Below are 18,689 nucleotides of genomic sequence, written 5' to 3' on the forward strand. Positions count from 1 at the left end.
GGAGGTGACCTGACCCACTGGCTGGAGATCCCCCATGAAAAAGGAACCGTGTCATTATGTTGGTTTGTTCTCGGCATGTCAGCACACCTTGGGGACACAATGAGCCGGCTTTCCCAGCCTTCTAGATGCAGCCAACCAGGAAGGTAAGGGAGGCGCACTCTGGGCCTCTTAGCAGTCATTTAATGAGGCAAGATAGTGCGCTTAGCCCCTGGCAGCCTCTGGGTCTGACACAGTCATGACAAAGGAGCTCTGGACAGGATCCTGTGATAGCATTAAACAGGTGCTCAGATCACACAATGCAAAGGTTAAATATGTTGGTGGAACATTGCATAATCTCCATTCCTGTAGTATCTTTCTTATGGAAAACTGTTCTTTCTCTCTCTCTTTTTTTTTTTAAAGATTTTATTTATTTGACAGAGCACAGGTGCGGGTGAACAGAAATGTCTGCAACAGGACAGGTGAAGGGACCACAGGTAATCCCACGTGACTGCATCAAAGCGTCCACCATTGGAGGCTAAGTAAGACTATAAAGGGGGAAGAGCAGGGGCGCCTGGGTGGCTCAGTCGTTAAGCGTCTGCCTTCGGCTCAGGGCGTGATCCCGGCGTTCTGGGATCGAGCCCCACATCAGGCTCCTCTGCTGAGAGCCTGCTTCTTCCTCTCCCACTCCCCGTTTGTGTTCCCTCTCTCTCTCTCAAATAAATAAATAAAATCTTTACAAAAAAAAAAAAGAGGGAAGAGCAGCAGGGACTCAGGGGTGCAGGCCGGACCACTGAGTGCACGGCACTTGATCACAGATCACATCCTGCCCTCCTGGTCCCCAAGATGTGGCCTTCAGCCCCCAGCCCCCTAACATGGCCAAGTGCATTTGGAAGACGATGGACGAGAGCTAAATAATTCCTTCACTGCAGGACTTGCCAGAGCTTCCTGCCGGTTACAGGAGGGCTCCCCTGGGGGAAGGGAGAAATGTGGTGTGTGACCTTTACCAAAGTCCTTTTTGTAGGAACCCCCTCACGAACCTGGGTTTGGGTAATCCTGCTGTAAGAAACGAAAGGCCATGGAAGGTTTTAAGCCATTACAGAAATCAGATTTTCATTTAGAAATTCATTCTGGGGAATGAGGAGTGTGGGAGGGATGGGGAATGGGAAACAAGAAAACCAGTTGAAAGGAAGCCCGTTAGAGCCATGCAGGGTGGAAAAGACCCTCCATGAACCACACAGGAGGAGGGCATGGAGAGTCTCAGGGGATTCAAGAAACATCAGAAGGTGGAGTCAATAGACTGAACTGCCTTTGGAGGGAGGAACACACATTGGCTCCCAGGTTTCTGGCTTCGACCATGTCTGATCACTTGTTGGGTGTAACTCCCGGTGCTCAGGAGAGGGTCTGTGTAGGATACATTTGGAGTCAGGCATGACCGTGTGACGGCAATGAAGTCTCTGGTGGGTCAGCTCATCATCACCAGGTTCAAAGTCCAAGAGGGAGAACAGGACTGTGGACAGAAGCAGAGGAACATCAGTGTTTAAGAATGGGCAGGGAGGAGTAATTGGAAGGAAAGAAACAGGAGAGCAGTGTCCTGGGAGCCAAGGCAGGAGAGGGTTTCAGGAAGAGAAGAGGTTAGTAATCCCCCTGTGTGCAAATTACAACAGCAGAGAGGTGTATTCACTTGTCCATCAGCAGAGATGTATTGATTCATGTGTTTAACAAGAATAGCTGCTATTGGCAAGGGTGAAAGAAAATGGGCACCCTCATATGATTTGGGTAACAGACAATAAGTAGCAAAAAACTTATAAACCGAGTATGCCCTTTGATCGAAATATTCCATCTCTAGAAACTTATCCTAAGGAAATCATCATGGAGGGTGATGAACAAGATTGTTCATAACAGCATAGCATGTAATATTAAGAAAGAAACATATTATTCAATAACATAGGACTGGTTAAAAACATTAGGATAGTCTTATGATTAAAAAAATATGAAACCAGTAAAATACTACATGTGAAATAAATAATGGCATGGTGAAATATTGCAATAAATTATGAAATCAATAAATCAAACATGATTGTTTTTTGTACTAAAAATATATAGATGTATATAAGAAAAAGACATACCACATATTAACCAGTATTTCTCTCTGGAATATGGGTTTGGGTGATTTTTGTTCTCTTTTTACCTCTTTACATCTTCAAAAGTTTCTACAATAAGCAAGTTACTTTTTTAGTTTTGAATAGTGTAATAATAATATTTTAATAATGACGACAGCTAACACTTATTGCCCGCTTGCCATAGGCCAGTCACTGTGCTAAGTGCTCTATCTACAACGCCACCATCGTGACCCCATTCACAGATGAGCAACAGCCTGGGTGGTTCAGAAACTGCCCAAGGTCACAGCATGGCAGGAGGCTGGGGAAAGCCCTGTCTGACACTACTTTCTCCGAAACCTTCCCCACCTCGGTTCCCTTCCGGTTCCTGAGTTCCAGGATTCCGCTCACATCCCCGCCCCCACGTCCCAGCTCCTTGTCCTCTGTCCTTCCAGGTGCTTTGCCCAGGGTCTCTGAGCACAGCCTTGGTTCTGCCTTCTGTAAAGACTATGATCACCTGACTTATCACCTCCGTTGGGGGGCGAGCCACTCGGGCAGAGACTGGTCGGCTTCATCTCTGGCTCAGGGCAGCGGACGGAGCAGCCCATGGAGGTTGCTGTTGAACTGAGTTGTGGGGTGACACCCTTTGGGATGGCTAAAACCTGATGTTTAGGTTTATGGGAATGTGAGGCCCATTGTTAAAAGAACACAGCTATCTCTGCTCACCCGAAATTGAGAGAAATGATTTCTGCTCTAAGAATCAGGCCCACACTGGGCTGCTTACAATCTGGCTGGAAGCCCAGTGTTGCACGATACACGACCTGCGGATTACAGGCTAGATCTGAGACTCCAGAGGATGTGGTGTGGACTCCAAGGGGAGTACAGAAGGATGCCCAGAGGACAGTGAGGAAGACGGGAGATTCAGAGTCCCTGAACAAGTCTGACATGGGGATGCCCCCTTGACTGCCCCTGCCTCTGTTACGCAGTCACCGAGCCCTGGGGATGCAGCCTCCTCAATGGCTTTCTCCTCCGCCCTCCCCCCTGTCCTGGAAAAGGATCATGGTCATTGTCCCCCCGCCCTCATTACCGTACCTGCCTCCAACTGTGGGCCTTGACTCTAATCTTCGCCCTCCGATCCATATGCACCCCTGCGGCAGACTCTGTCTTGGGCACTTTCGGTGGCTAAGCTGCAACACCCATAAGGGGCGTATAAGCAGTGTGGAAATTTACCCGTTGGATAAAAGCAGACTAAGCATGGGCTTAAGGCACCAACAAATGACTCTTTGTTTATTAATTTATGTACAGTAGGCTCCACACCCAATGTGGGACTTGGCTCAGGACCCTAGGATTAAGGGGCGCACGCTCTACCGACTGAGCCAGCCAGGTGCCCCAGCAAATGACCGCTCAGATTTAAAATGTGATGTAAAAGTTCTGATATTTTTAATTTGTTTTAAAGATTTATTTACTTGAAAGAAAGAGTGAGTGAGCGAGAGAGAGCATGAGCAGGGGTTAGAGGCAGAGGGAAGGGGAGAAGCAGACCCTCCTGCTGAGCAGGGAGCCTGACTCCAGGCTTGATCACAGGACCCCAGGATCATGACCTGAGCTGACAGCAGACGCTTAACCAACTGAGCCACCCAGGTGGCCCAAAGTTCTGATATTTTTAAAAGATTTTTTTGAACTAATCTCTACACCCAACATGGGGCTTGAACTCACAGCCCGAGATCAAAGAGTCCCACACTCTACCAACTGAGCCAGCTAAGTGCCCCGTTTTGATACTTTTTAAAAGTGTGAAGTGATCATGGGAAATTCTTCATTTTGGTGGACTTCTTAATTTATTTTGAAGTTTAATATTGAATCCACACTGGGGCCCCATAACCATCTGTTGTCCAGGGCTCTCATCTAGTCTCCCTGAAAGGCCCCTTGGGTCCATCCTTTGTCAGCCCCTCAGCCTCACCCAGGGCCATCTGCCCCCAGGCTCTCCAGGTTCCACTGAACAGCTCACCTGTCCATGCCCAGCTCCACTGTTGTGTGAAGGGGAAGTCCCTTAACCTCTCCGTGCCTCAGTTTCCCCATCTGTTCAAAGAGGGGGTCGAAATGGCGTCTACCCTATATGTGCGCGCATTAAAGCAGTGATTCAGAGCACGCATGGCACATGGTAAGTGCAGAGTGGTACCTGCATTACGCTCCCCAGAGTCTCACGACATCAGCAGTTTCCTCGGCCTGGTACACTCTTCTCCCACTGACCCTTCCTGTCATCCCAGGCCCATTCTTCCAGCCTTCCGAGCTCAGTCTAGGTGTCACTGACTCCCAGCGCAGCGCCTTAGCCATAAATGAATAAATGCAGCGAGAGAGCGCCAGGAAGAGCAGAGTGTGCAGAGGGGGGCTAAGTCAATGGAGGGGTTTCTGTGTAGAGCCTTCTCTTGCAAGCCCTTGGGGGCCCTGACAATAAAGGTGTGCATAAGTTTTCCGGGCGCTCCGGAAGGGCCTCAGAGCTCCCTGGCCCAGCTGGAGGCTGGTGCGCGCCTCCTGTGCGAGGCTAGATCGGCACCAGAGGCCGCAGGGCGCACAGCGAGAGCTGGAAGTGACAGCGCCATCGCGGGAACATCGGGGAGTGTGGGGAGCCCGCCTGGGACGCGGGCCTGGAGCACGCGGGAGCCAGGTGGCTAGGCGCCCGGGAGCAGAGACGGAGCAGGTGTCGGGGTAGGAGAAGCCCCCAACAGCGCGTGCAGGGGAACAGCGGGGAAGGCGCCGGGTGGCCAGCGAGGAACTGCGGAGGCTGCTGGCAGAGGAATGCGTCCCACTTACCCGGCGCGACTGGCACCTGAGAGGCCCCTCTCCCTCTAGATCCTACTGAGGCCTTTCAGGTCCCGGAGAGACACTCCGCGCACCAGGCGGAGCGGCCGGGTCACTCGCTGGCGGGACGGAGACTCTGGATCCCCGCCCGGCGAGAGCGCTCGAGGACACGGCCCGCGAGACGGCAGGTCCCCGATTTCCCCCGACAGCGCCGCTACCCTGACGTCCCCAGGCCGAGGCCCCGCGCTCGCCGACGGCGCCACCAGCGGCTGGGAGAGGAGCCCAGCACGGCCCCGAAGTCCCGACGTCCGGACAGGGGACCCCTCACCCGACCAGTCCAGCACCCAACAGCGGCTCACACCTCGGGGTCGCCGGCACCCTCGAAACCAACCGAGATCCACAGCCCCTTCCCCGGGCGTTGGTTCCGCGGCCTTGGCCCCGCCCCGCGCCCCCATTGGTCGGAGCCGGAGGGGGCGGGGCCCGACGGCGGGGCGCGGGCCCCACGGGCGGCGGAGGCGGGGCGCGCGGCTCAGACGGCCGGTCCCACCGAAGAGGCGTCCGCGGGTTTGCGCCGCCCGCAGCGCCTACGGGAGCTCGCCCGCCGCCCCTGCCTCTGAGCCGGCCTCGGCAGCAGCCGTCTGACGGCACGGCGGCCACAGACACGTTGGCCGCCGGACCCCGGGCCCCGGAGGAGCTCCTGCCGTGAGGCGGCGGAGGCCTCGTCCACGCCGCCCAGAGCCCAGCAGGTGCGGCGCGGGAGGCGAGGGGAGACAGCGTCGCGGCCGCCGGCAAACCCGCCCCGAGCCGCCGAGCCCGAGCCTTGCCGGCCACTCGCCGTCGGGGCGGCCCCGGCCCCCGCTGGGCCGCGGAGCGGATGCGCGCCCGCTGAGCGCCCGCCCGGCTCGCCATGGCCGCGCGCCCCGGGCCGCTGTGGCTCGTGGGCCTGGCGCTGTGCGCGCTGAGCGGCGGCGGCCCCGGCCCGCGCCCCCCGGCCGGCTGCCCGGCCCGCCGCCTGGGCCCGCGGGAGCGCCGCGACATGCAGCGCGAGATCCTGGCGGTGTTGGGGCTGCCCGGACGGCCCCGGCCCCGCGCGCCGCCCGCCGCCGCCCGGCTGCCCGCGTCTGCGCCGCTCTTCATGCTGGACCTGTACCACGCCATGGCCGACGACGACGACGAGGACGGCGGCCCCCCGGAGCGGCCCCAGGGCCGCGCCGACCTGGTCATGAGCTTCGTCAACATGGGTGAGTGCGGCCGCCGGGTGGGCGTCCGGGGCCCCGGTGACGGTGCGGCCGTTGGGTGGAGAGACCTGGCGCGGGCGGCAGGGGTGCGTGCACCGCCTTGGCCAGTGCGCGCCCCGCCTTGACCAGTGCGCGCCCCTGCCGCGAACAGGTGCCCCCTGTTCGTGGCCACGCCCCCACAGAGGGGTGGGAAGTGTGGAGCTCAGGGCCGCCAAGTCCAAGGGCTGTGGGCCTCGTGGGCTGTGGGACCCGCAGGGGCAGAGGCGTGAATGTGAGTCCCAAGGATGTCTCGCCCCCGAACACACCCAGGGGTAGGAATCATCTCCTGTCTGGTGGACCGGGCAGTGCCAGGAAGACAGTCTGGTCCTGGGGAGACAGATGAGTAAACAGGCCGGGATGCTGTCACAGTGATAAGGGCGGTACTGGAGAGAAGGCCAAAGTTCAGTGTGGAAAGCCCCGGTCACATCATCAAAGTGACCTGAGCCGAGAACCCAGATGTCGTGAGTGCACAGCTGCCTGTTCCCTGGCCAGAGCCCCAGCTCCTGTAGGTGAGGGTGTGGCTGTCAGGGCAGCGGGTGGGGAAGGAGTAGACTCTGAGCTCAGTGGGCCAGTCGGTCGTCTCGTCACCCTGGGCCTAGCACCTGGGACATGGCTGGCGTGCAGTGAGTGTCCAGGCCTGTGAAAGGACCAGCAGGCCCCTTGGACCCTCGTCATTCTCCCACACAAAGCCCAGCCTTTCTTTTCTGCAGAAATTTTTCTCCAAGTCTTGGAGCCATTTGTGGTTAGAGTACTTGAAGTTGTCTTTCCCATTACTAAATGCTCTTTAATCTACAGTCGTGAATGTCCTCTATCCGCTTTGCTTCCTGTCTGTGGCCAGTGAGGGTCAGGGGTCCGGGCTGGAGCAGACACCCCACTGGATCTGGGGATTCAGGGACTGCAACTCAGACTGAGGTGGGGACAGGACCCTTGCCAAGGTCACCAGCATCCCTTCACCTACAGCATCACCCTTCCCCTCCCCACAACCCTGGGAACAGACATGATATTCATCCCCATCTCCCAGATGAGGACAGTGAGGCTCCAAGAGTCGGTGTCATGCCCAGGATAGCACAGCCTCTCCATGGCCCAGTCAAGACAGGCCCAGGTTGTTTGGCCCTACATCCAGGCCTCAAGGAGGTGATATTTCTGTCAGGAGGGTAGGCTTTCAGGGTGGAGAGAGCTTCCAGAGGGGTTTAGGCAGAGAAACCCAGGGGATGGGGCAGCAGCAGGTTTTGTGGGGTTTTCAGCCATTTGCTTCCTGTACTAGGGCAGGCAGAGTGGACAGCCAAGGAGACCTCTGTCCCCCACACCCCAGAGCTGGTGGGTGGCTGAGGTGAGGAGTGAGCAGCAGGAAGTGGCTGTTAACCTCTGCTGAGAGCCAGGTGCCAGGCATAGGACTTGGTCAGTGCGCTCTGAATGCCACCTTCTTGGTTAAGGGCAAGGTCGGGGACTCGGGACAAAAGAGACCATGTGTGAAACTGAGGCCGGAGCCCTGTCCTCAGGACAAGCTGACCTGGGCTCAGAACCAAGAGGGGTTGTGGACACAGTCATCCTGAGAATGACCCTTAGGGCAACATCCATTAGAGTGAGTCACTGCCCAGCCAATGTCCTGCTTCCCCAGCATCCCCTGGGTGAAGGCGTGCACAGCCTTGGTGGGAGCTGTTACTGTGAATCAAGCAGCGCCCTTAGCTCAGACAAATCTGATTCCTCTCCTGCCTCTGCTGTGTGACCTTAGGCAAGTTTCTTGCCCTCTTGGAGCCACAGATTCCTCCTTGTTCAGTGGGGCTCCTAGAGATCAAGGCATCGTCAAGGTTATTGTGTGATTGGTTGATAGATGGGAGGAGCAGAAAATCAGCCCTCTTGTAGGTGCGCCTGGGCTGGTCCCTGCTGACCCAGCTGCTGCCCAGCCTTGGATGGGTGTGTTGGGAATGTCCCACACTTCTTACGTGCAACCCAGACACAGATTTTAAAAGCCAATCAAAAGGCGTCTATACCTATTTTTAGAATAAAAACTAGCCCTTGAAGTTCTATAGCCTAAGGGTCCTTGTTTCCTCCATGTAGTAACATGTAAACTGTTTTTCCATGGGCTCAGAGAGGTTAAATGGCCAGCCCAGGGCCACACAGCCCATCCATGACATCATCCAGGGCCTGTGGATTCCAGATGCCGCCTTCTTCCCACGCTGTCTGTGCGTGTTGCATTAAGATCGAAGGCCTCTGATGCTGTGGGATTAACAAGCAGATCTTTGTTCGGTGGAAGCCCGGCCTGTGGGCGGGCCCAGCCGCTGTCAGAAGGGCCTTCTTTATTCTGATGTACTAATTGCACTAGAACTCTTTCGGTTTGAGTGGTTTTAACTGGTAATTACCTAGGCTGTAGGGGCAGGGCGGGGGGTTAGACACCTAGCAGGATTCTTTGCTTGTTGAAGGCCCAGGCCCCAGGCCCTTGAACCTCCATGGAGTCTAATGGCAGAGTCGCCGCGGTACCAGCGCCCACGCCCGGGCTCCTGTCCCTGTGCCTCCAGCTCCACCTCTCCTCTTGGCCTCATCTGGCTCCTGAGAAGCCAGAGCCGGTACCTGCCAGGCCCCTGACCGTCCACGGCAGCCTGTGGGACCCAGAGAGCACGGGCCTGTCCCAGGCCTCCGGCCCACAGGTCGGGCCTCTGTGCCCAGGCAGATGCTTTAGGAAGCCCGTGTCATGGCTGACTGTGTCTGTAGGGAGGCCAGGGCTGGGGTCAGAGCTGGGGCCCCTGCCCGGCCTGTCAGTCAGTCTCAGACTCTACACTCTCGGCTCCCCTTGGTCAGGACACGGTAGTGGGGGCCGATAGCCACGTGGAGCTGACAGGGTCTGTCCTCGGTGTCCCCTGTGCTCAGGGAGAGGAGAGCCCTGAGCTGGGAGGCAACCTCCCCTTCTTATACCGCCTGGACCCGCCACTGACTCCTTCCTGTCCCGAGAACCTCTCTTCCCTCCCTGGGCCTCTGTTTTCTCGTCCAGTCCACAGCCATGGTGTCAGAAAACAAGGGGCCTCCCAGCCCTGACCCCCTGGCTCTGTGTTGGAGACAGCTCGTCACAGCACCACCCCGTCCCCTGGGCCGGAGCGTGGGTCTGACTGGCTCTACCTCGGGCACCTCGGGCCAGCCCTGCCCCTGATAAGGGGGGAGTGAGGCCGGAAGGACCAACTCTGCATGTTCCTCTTGGCCTTCTCCACCTGGAGTCAGAGGAGCAGCAGGTGCCATGTTCCGGGTTGAGAAACTGAGGCACAAACAGCCCTGCAGGCAGAGGTCTAGCCAGAAATGCATGGAACCGTCTTCACTGTTGTCCCGGCCCTTCTCTGACCAGACTTATTCCCGTGCCTCGGGCAGCCGAGGACGGGGGTGTTGACCTGAGGTGTTGGGCTTGGGAGCGGCAGGACTGAGTGGAAATGAGGGACCTGGCCCGCGTCCTCCTCAGCCCTGTGACCTTGGTCTCCATGAGCCCACAGTCACTTTCCTTGGTTCTTTTTTTTCTCTATTTAAAAAAAAATTTTTTTTAATTTTCTTAATTTTTTTTTAAAGATTTTATTTATTTATTTGACAGACAGCCAGCGAGAGAGGGAACACAGCAGGGGAGTGGGAGAGGAAGAAGCAGGCTTCCAGCAAAGGAGCCTGATGTGGGGCTCGATCCCAGGACTCTGGGATCATGCCCTGAGCCGAAGGCAGACGCTCAACAACTGAGCCACCCAGGCGCCCCCCAAAAAAGATTTTTTTTAAAGATTTTATTTATTTGCTTGTCAGAGAGCATAAGCACAAGCAGGGGGAGTGGCAGGCAGAGAAGGCAGAGGGAGAAGCGGGCTCCCCGCTGAGCGAGGAGCCTGATGTGGGACTCGGGATCCCAGGACCCTGGGATTGTGACCTGAGCTGAAGGCCAGACGCTCGACAGACTGAGCCACCCAGGCGTCCCTCTTTGGTTCTTTACTAGGGAATTCTTTCATTGTTCGTGAATTCTCTCGACAAATAGTCGTGCCAGGCACAGTTCTGGTTACTGGGGTGTGACAGTGAACCTAACCAAGTCCCTGCCCTCATGGAGCCGGCCATCTACGGGGAGCAAATAATAAATGCATAACCACGGAGAGGGTTGTCAAGTGGTCCAGACAGTGACACCCCCATCTGGAAACCAGGAGCGGACGGACAGTGGGAAGGCAGACTGGACCTGGGTGGGGAGTTCTGACCTGGGACTCAGACCGAGTCTGCATCCTGATGCAACCACCTGCTGTGTGATCTGGGCCTTCCAGTCCACCTCTGGGAGCCTCAGTTTCTTCCTCCGTCAAATGGAGGCACTCGTGGTACCCACGCTGCGGGGCTGTTCGGGGACTGTGTGAGATGATGCCTGGTGAGGACCACGTGCCCAGAACCTGCAGGTCTGTGCCTTCATTCGCATCACAATTACGGTCACATCTATGTTTTGGAAAAGAGTGTAGCTCAGAGAAGTTAGGTGATTTTCCCAAGGTCACCCAGCAGGTCTGCTCCCTGTCTCCTGTGCTCTTCTATAGAGAAGCCACCTCTCCGCCCGGGTGGGGGCCTGGCCCATCATTAGGTGTGTTAAGTGTTGCTGAATTGGACTGTCTTGAATGTATGTTGTGAACTGAGAATCTCATTTTAAAAATATCTTGAGGATTTTATAGAACTAATGAATGTTCATTGTAAAAAATTCATACCATATAGATTCATTGTAGAATTGCATCATAGAAAATCAGACCATACTTTCAAAAACATATGATATGGAAGCTGCTTCTAATCCTCTCTCCACTTCAGAGAAAACCAGCATTTTAATCCTTTGGTGTAGTCTTTCCAACAAGCCCTGACATTTTATCAATATAGATACTGATATTTTATTTTATTTTATTTTTTTACAAAATGGGACATAAATGCCTACTGTCTTGCTACTCCATCTTTAACAGTAAATCCTTTGTCCATCTTAAAAGCTACTAATGTGACCGTATGCCCAAAGGTGACATCTCTTATTAAAAATTAATTAATTTAATTTAATTAAGATAAATTAATTTAGCTTCATTGATGTGTAATTGACATATAATATTATAAGATATCTAAAGTGTCCTGTGTGGTGACGACGTACATAGGTGTTGTTACGGGATTCCCCCAGCTAGCTAATTACCACACCGTCACCTCACAGATTTCAGTTACTCAATACTGTGTTATCAACTCTAGTTCTTGTATTTTAAATTAGGTCCTCAGACCTTACTCAACGTATAGCTGAAAGTTTGTACCCTTTTACCAATCTCTTCCAATATCCCCCACCCCCCAGCCTCTGGGAACTACTTTTCTACTCTCTATCTCTATGGTTCTGACTTTTTTAAAAAAGTTTCACTTAGCATAGCATTTTTTCACCATGCAGTATTTGTTGTTCTCTGTCTGGCTTATTTCACTTTGCACAATGCCCTCAAAGTCTAGCCCATGTTGTCACAAATGACAGGATTACCTTTTTTTCATGACTGAATAATATTCCATCATATGTACATAGCACATTTTTTGGTCCATTTATCTGTTGATGGTCATTAGGTTGTTTCCATATCGTGGCTGTTGTGCGTAATGTGCAGTGAACATGGGAGTGCAGAGATCTCTTCAGGATCCTGTTTTCACTTCCTTTGGATATATTCTCAGAAGTATGTTTGCTGGATCATATCTGTAGTTTTTCAAGGAACCTCCATAATGATTTCCACAATGGCTGCACCAATTTACATTCTTACCAACAGTGAGCAAGGGTTCCCTTCTCTCCACATCCTCCCCAACACTTGTTATCTCTTGTCTTCTTGATGATAGCTATTCTAACAGGTGTGGGGTATAGCTTCTGTGGTTTTGATTTGCATTTCTCTGATGATAAGTGATGTTGAGCACCTTTTCATGTGTTGGTCATTTGTATGTCTTTTGTGGAAGAATGTCTACTCAGTTCCTCTGCCCATTTTTAAAGATTTTTTAAAAATTTATTTATTTGACAGAGAGAGAGAGAGCGTGCGCGTGAGCAGGGGGAGAGGTAGGCAGAGGGAGAGGGAGAAGCAGGCTCCCTGCCGAGCAGGGAGCCCCATGTGGGGCTCAGTCCCAGGGCCCTGAGCCAAAGTCAGATGCTTAACTGACTGAGCCACCCAGGCACCCCTCTCTGTCCATTTTTAAATAGGATTATTTTTTTTGCTATTGAGTTGTGTGAGTTCCTTATCTCTTTTGGATATTAGCTCCTTATCAGATATGTAGTTTGCAAATATTGTCTTTCATTTCACAGGTCACTTTTGCATTTTGTTGGTTTCTAAAGGTTTCTCTTTCCAAGAGTTAAAGGTGGTTCCCTTTTCTCTAAAACCATGTCAGTCCACCAGGACGGTGTCCCCTGTGTATCCCGGTAACTGCCTTCTCCCCCCCCTCCATCTCCTCAGTGTTTTCTTACCCTTCTGGGGTAAATGACTAACTACTACCGCCCCCAATTGACAGGGGAGGAAATGGAGTCTCAAGGAGTATAAGTGACGGGCCCAGTTCCTGGGTACCCAGATGCACAGGGACAGATGCGAAAAGTGGATCACAGCAGTGAGGAGGCTCAGCCCTGCAGCCGGGAGGCCAGGGCGGTGGGTTACTTTGGAGGAGGGCACACCGGGTTTCAGCCCTAGGTCTGCCACTTGAGAGCTGGGAGATGTTGAACAGGTTACTAAGTCTCCGTATCTCAGTTTCCTCACCTTTAACTTCGGGATACGGACCCGTATCACAGTGCAACACTTAAATAGCTTAAGGCATTTAAACACTTAGCAGGTGCCTGGCAGTGCTCAGTAAGGGCGGCGAGCCCGGAGGGAAGGGCCCGCCGTGTTTATCCACACCCGCCCCCCTCCGCAGCCCAACCATACCATCGACTTAGGGGCCTGCGGCTGAGTGGGAAGGAGCACCGGTTCAGGACCAGGCTGCCTGGGTTCAGGTCCCCGTTCTGCCACTTGCCCTTGGTAGCAGCGGCTGCTGTGGTGTTTCCCATGTCTTCTCTTCAGGAGCAAGCTCCTGGAGGGTGGGCTGCTGACTGCGGGTCCTTCTCCAGGCACCGGTCAGCTAGGCGCACAGGAGCTGCTTACCCAAGGTTAGCCGCCCTCCTTGGCAGCACCCCACATTTAATGACTGGTTGATGGGGGTATAAATGCCCAGCCCCCTCATCTCAAGGAGGGCAGCTCCGAATGGTCCCCAGTCCCAGAGCTCCCTGTGCAGGTGGAAGGGGCTGAGGCCTTTGTGGGGTCGCATCTCTGTTCAGCTGCGCTCAGTCCTGCTCCCTCCATTCCCTACAGAGAGTACTCTCCACCAAACCCCTGACTCAGAGACTTTTGCCCAGGAAGCCTGACCTAAGATACTGTTTATATGATTTTTGCATAAATTATTTAATGCTCTGTGCCTCGGTTTCCTCATCTGTAAAGTGGGAGAGGTGATAGTTCCTATCTCATAGGATTGCTGTATTAAATGAGGTAATCTGTGTAAAGTGCTGAAACAGTGCCTGCTAAAGACTCAGTAAATGTTAGCTTTGTCTGTTTTTAGCCCAAGGCTAGCTAGTTAGCAGCGAGACCAGAAGTAAAACCCAGTTATGCCCTTTAGCTGCTGGCTCTGTGCCCTGAGCAGCAGCCATTTACCCTGAGCAGCCAAGGGCTCTGAATACAGTAAGGGTTCTGGGGAAGCTGAAGGCTGCAAGACCTGGGTATGGAGAAAGTTAGATCGTTCGGTCTGTGGCCATTCCTTAATGAACACTGCTAGGAGCCCACTGCGTGCCGTTCCCCTTCCTGGTTATCTCGGGGCCTATTCCAAAGTACAGCCCCAGCCCAAGGTCGGCTCGTTATAGTGGGAAAGATAGGCCCAGCTCAGAGAACTCAGTATAGATGGTGGCAAAATGGGAGGAATGGCCCTTCAGCCACTCGACAAACAGGAGCGTGACGGTTCAGCACAGCAGAAGACAGACAAGGTCTTCCTCTCATTTTGTGGGAGACAAACTAGGCCAGAAGAAGAGGAGGAAGGGTCTCTTGGCTGGAGGACGGAGAAGTCTTGGCAGGAGGTAACATTCGTGCTGGACCTTGAAGAAGGGTAGAATTTAGTCAGAAGGGAGTTGGAGGAGAAGGTGTTCAGGCAGAGGGGCGGCATGGAGGTGAAAAGTTCTCAGCATGTTCTGGAACTCCTGTTCCTCAAGTGAAAACCTATTCAAGACACTTTGCCTGCTCAGATTCTTTCTGTGTGCCCCTTCACGCCTGCATTCGAGCTCCTCGAGTCTCATACTCCGTGTCCAGGGTTCTAGTCCAGCTGAACCACACGGTGTTCCCTTGACATGCCCCCAACGTGGTGAGGCTGTGAATGGGAGGGGGAGATGCGGGTTTTGGAGTCAGGAACACCTAGACTCTCATCCCACCTCGGGTGCTCCTGTGAATTCATGCAGACCACGTACCTCCCCTGATTGTCAGTCTTCTCATCTATAGAGTGGGCTGTGTTGTGTCCTCCAGCCTGGTTCTCAGGGATCCTGCCTCCTGGTATTCATGCCCTTGTGTAGGTCCCTTCCACATTGTGCCAGTGCTGGTCTGTGTGACCAGTAGAACATGACAATAGTGATGATATGTCACTTCTGAGATTAGGTTATAAAAGACTGCAGCTTTCATCTTGGGTCCTACACCCCGCCACTCCCCGCACCCCTGCCAGATTGCTGGTTCTGGGGGAGGTCATGCTCTGAATGCCCTGAGCAACCCCACGGAGAGGCCGACGTAGTGAGGGACAGAAGCCTGCCGCCAGCAGCCACATGGGTGAGCTTAGAAGTAGATTCGTTCGTCCCAGTCAGTTCTTCACAGACTGCAGCCCCAGCCAGCAACTTGACTCTCACCTCATGAGGGACCCTGAGCCAGACCCACCAGCGAAGTGCCTAGTTTCGTGACCCTCAGAAATACGTGAGATCATGAATCTCTCTTGCTCTAAGCTGCTCCGTTTGGGTTACTGTGTTACACAGCAGCAGATGACTACACGGTTAGGTAGGCACGTCAGAAATAGCGTGTGTAACATGCCCGCTGTGATGCCTGACACAGTTCAGTGCTTAAAATATGGGAGCTGCCACATTAGTTCTCACCCCTGTGCCTTTGCTTCGAATGCTCTCTTCCATTTCTGCTTGTCAGAATTCTCCCACCACTCTCAAATATGTTTTCTAGAAAAGTGTTCTCTGACCCTTTCTCCCCATGGCACCCGCCATGATTAGAGCCTTCATCCCCCGTCGTGTGTATTTCTCTTAGCATTTGAGTCACTTTCTGCCCGCCTCATTCAGGGCCACGTCTTGCCCCTCTTTCTCCTGCTCCCTGAGAAACCATGAACAACCTGAGAACAGGGGCCGGATCTGACATCCCCCCAGCCCCCGTGTGGCAGGTGTTGGGGGCAGGCCTGCAAGGTGAAGGGAGGAGGAACCCAGTGGGAGGCCGGGGCTGAGCGCGGGGCAGGAGCCCGGGCCTGGTCGGCTGGGGCAGAGCACAGCCCGCCCTCCCTGTCTTTCTGGAGCCGACCATGGATGCGGCATCTCCCTGGACGCTTCCCTGGGACCTCCAGTCCTCCCAGGGCCCTGCCTGGAGGAAGGCGGCTTCAGCACGCATTCTGGGGGGTGGGGGACCTCACTGACAGGTGACGCCCCTTCCCAGTATCGCCACCTCGAGGGAATCTAGGGCCACTCATTTCACATGGTCTTTAAGTCTGAAAGAATGTGCCCACCCCTGCCCACTGATGGGGGCTCCTCCGGCGCTGAGGCCCAGGGCAGGGAGGTACACCCGGTCCACCTCCTCATGGGAACCCATTCCCCACAGGGGAGAGGGATGTGTCACTGTGACCACATCTTCCTGGAAAACTCCCACCGTTCAGTTCTTTCCCCGGATTTGCACTGGGGAATCGTATCCTTGCTCAGTCTCCTTGGATCTATTTTTGGCCTTGACCGACTTGATGTGGCGGAGTGTGCGGGTGTTCCCTTTTAATTTGGGGTCTAAAGCCGTCTGAGGCCTGGACCGGCGATCATGAGTGCAGAGCCATTTATGGAAGCAGCTCTCAAAAAGAGTCAGTAATGAAGACTGACTAAAAATACCTTAGAAATGAAGCCTTGGCCTCCTCTGGGCAGCACCGAGATTTCTGGGTGGGAGGAAGAAGCCCTTCAGATGCAGAATTGGTAGGTGATCAGTTCTGCAGCTCCCCCCGGCCTCTCACCGGCCACGGAGACCTGGGTCTTGCTTTAGGTCTGAAGGGGGCCCCTGAGCCTTGTCACTAGCAGGACTCAGCGGACGGGGCCAGCGCGTCTGCCTCTGGGACCCTGGGGAGCCTGCCGTCCACCTCAGCAGCCTGGCCATGAGACAGGGCCAGTCCCACAGCCAAGTGAAAACGTGAGGGCTTCTGGTGGAGACCCGCTGTGCTCTGGAAGCCGTTCCCAGCCCAGCAGGCTGCCCCACTGTCCCGGGGAGCTCGGGAGGAACCTGCAGACACGTCCCTCTCTGGGCCCCCAGGACAAAAGGAGCTCAAGGGGAGTCCACTGAGAGCCTCCCGTTTCCGCCCCACAGGGTGCGGTCCTGCCCGCAATTGCTCACCGTCCAGAGGGGCACACGAACCAGAGATAGGACCCCGGGGGCAGGGGAAAGGGAGAGGCCAGCAGGCTGATCTGTGCGGGGTCAGAGGAGGACAAGGGGCCTGGAGAGCTGGACTGAGAGGAAAGTAGCCATTAGACACGGCAGGATGAGGGCGACTCAGGAGAGGGCGCTTTGGGGAGGGCCTCCGGGGGAGGGAAGAGGCGTTTGCAGCCAGAAGGCCCAGGAGGCCGTGAGGTTGGGCTGGCCCAGCTCAGGGGGGCCTGGAACCAGAGCTTGGGCTCCTCCTGGGGGCCCCGTGGGGCTGGGAAGGGTTTGAGGGCAGACAGGTCGGGAGAGTCTATTCTCTTAACAGCCACTCTGGGTGGCTTACTTTTGGTCAGAAACAAGACAGATTTAGGTCTTCTGAGTGATTCTAAGTTTTGTCCAGGACACAAAAACAGCCAAAGCTTTTGTTGGTGTTGGGCTGCTGGGCTCAGGGTGTGGCATCTGGAGATCTAGCCCGTGAGCGGTGCAGGGCCTCAGACTCGGAAAGGCAGAATGTGGATGGTGGTCACGGAGGGTGGAGGCCACCACCTCCCCACAACGGGCCTCTCCCAAACGTGGGATCTGGAGGTTGGGTTATCAGAGACTGGAGGAGAAGGCCGAGAGTCCTATTAGCACCGTTGGTGGTTCATGATCGTTTCTTGTTCTGGAAGCCACATTATGCTGATTCAGAAAGTAAATTCATTTGCTCCTTCCCCAGACAGAGGCTGGTTCAGTGTTTGATTGTTTTTGGCAGCTTTTTTTTTTTTTTTAGATTTTATTTATTTATTTGTTTGTTTATTTATTTATTTGACAGACAGAGACACAGCCAGTGAGAGAAGGAACACAGGCGGGGGGAGTGGGAGAGGAAGAAGCAGGCTCCCAGCAGAGGAGCCTGATGTGGGGCTCGATCCCAGGACTCCGGGATCACGCGCTGAGCCAAAGGTAGACGCCTAACGACTGAGCCACCCAGGCGCCCATGGCAGCTTTTATAATTATGTAGAAAATAAACATTTTGAAGTGCCTGTTAAGCCAGGTGTAGTCTGTTCCCTATGCCCAGTGAATACTTTGTACGGGGCCCTTCATATTTTGCCAGTGTATCTTTGGGATTGTTGTGTTAAAGAGCAAATTCATTTGTAGTTTTGTCAGGGTGCTGCAAAAGGATATTGCCAGATTCCTCTCCAGCGCTTTCCTACCAGCCTTGTAGGAGAACGTTCTTATCTGCTCTCACCTATTTCTCAAAGGCCATACTGAGCACCCTGTAGAGTACCCTCTCCCCTTCCCCATTACTTTTGAGCCCATAACCCTCCATATTCCACTCACAATGTAAATGGCATCCCCTGTCTTACTTGTTTTGTTGGTGGTGTTCATATTGTGTCTCCCGCATTAGACCATAAGCTCCATCGGAACGGAGACCTGACTTACTGTATTCCCAGTGTTCAGAACAGTCTCATATATAGTAAGAACTTAATACATTTGTTTCTAAATTGAACTTGATAAACTAATGAAAATTAAATGAACAAATTAATACATTTATTTAGAAAAAGATCATTCCAAATCTCTCCTTCCTCTCCTCCTCATGGCTTTGAAATTTCTGACGTGGCCTCCTGAGGGAATCACATCTTGGCACAAAGTAGGGAGGTTGCAAGTCAGGCTCCTCCAGAACTCCTGTCGAATGGCTACTGCTCCCAGCCCATTGCCTGGCTGTTTACAAAGCCCATCCATGGCCCTGTGAGGAAAGCTGGACCGTGCCCTTACTCGCCATTCACAGAGGAGATGAGGCCGGGAGTAAGTACGGACCGGGTTGGTGCAGGGTCTGGCCTGACCACTGCCACAGCTCCCAGTGCAGCCCTAAGCTGCTTCTTGGGTTAAAGTAGGCTTGGCCTGGGGACACCTGGGTGGCTCAGTTGGTTAAGCGTCTGCCTTCAGCTCAGGTCATGATCTCA

At 54.1% G+C, this 18,689-nt stretch overlaps 1 protein-coding gene across 1 annotated transcript in view; it reads left to right on the forward strand.

Moving 5' to 3' along the window:
- The first annotated feature begins 5,775 nt into the window (after positions 1 to 5,775).
- Positions 5,776 to 18,689, forward strand: part of BMP8B (bone morphogenetic protein 8b) — a 29,123-nt gene continuing 16,209 nt past the window's right edge. Inside the window, exon 1 of the mRNA XM_045771913.2 lies at positions 5,776 to 6,109. Within this exon, the coding sequence (XP_045627869.2) occupies positions 5,776 to 6,109 (334 nt within the window). The remainder of the gene's footprint in view (positions 6,110 to 18,689) is intronic.

Source organism: Ursus americanus, chromosome 33 (genome assembly GCF_024610735.1).
Source record: "Ursus americanus isolate L20-20 chromosome 33, mUrsAme1.1.p, whole genome shotgun sequence".
Lineage (NCBI taxonomy): Eukaryota > Metazoa > Chordata > Mammalia > Carnivora > Ursidae > Ursus > Ursus americanus.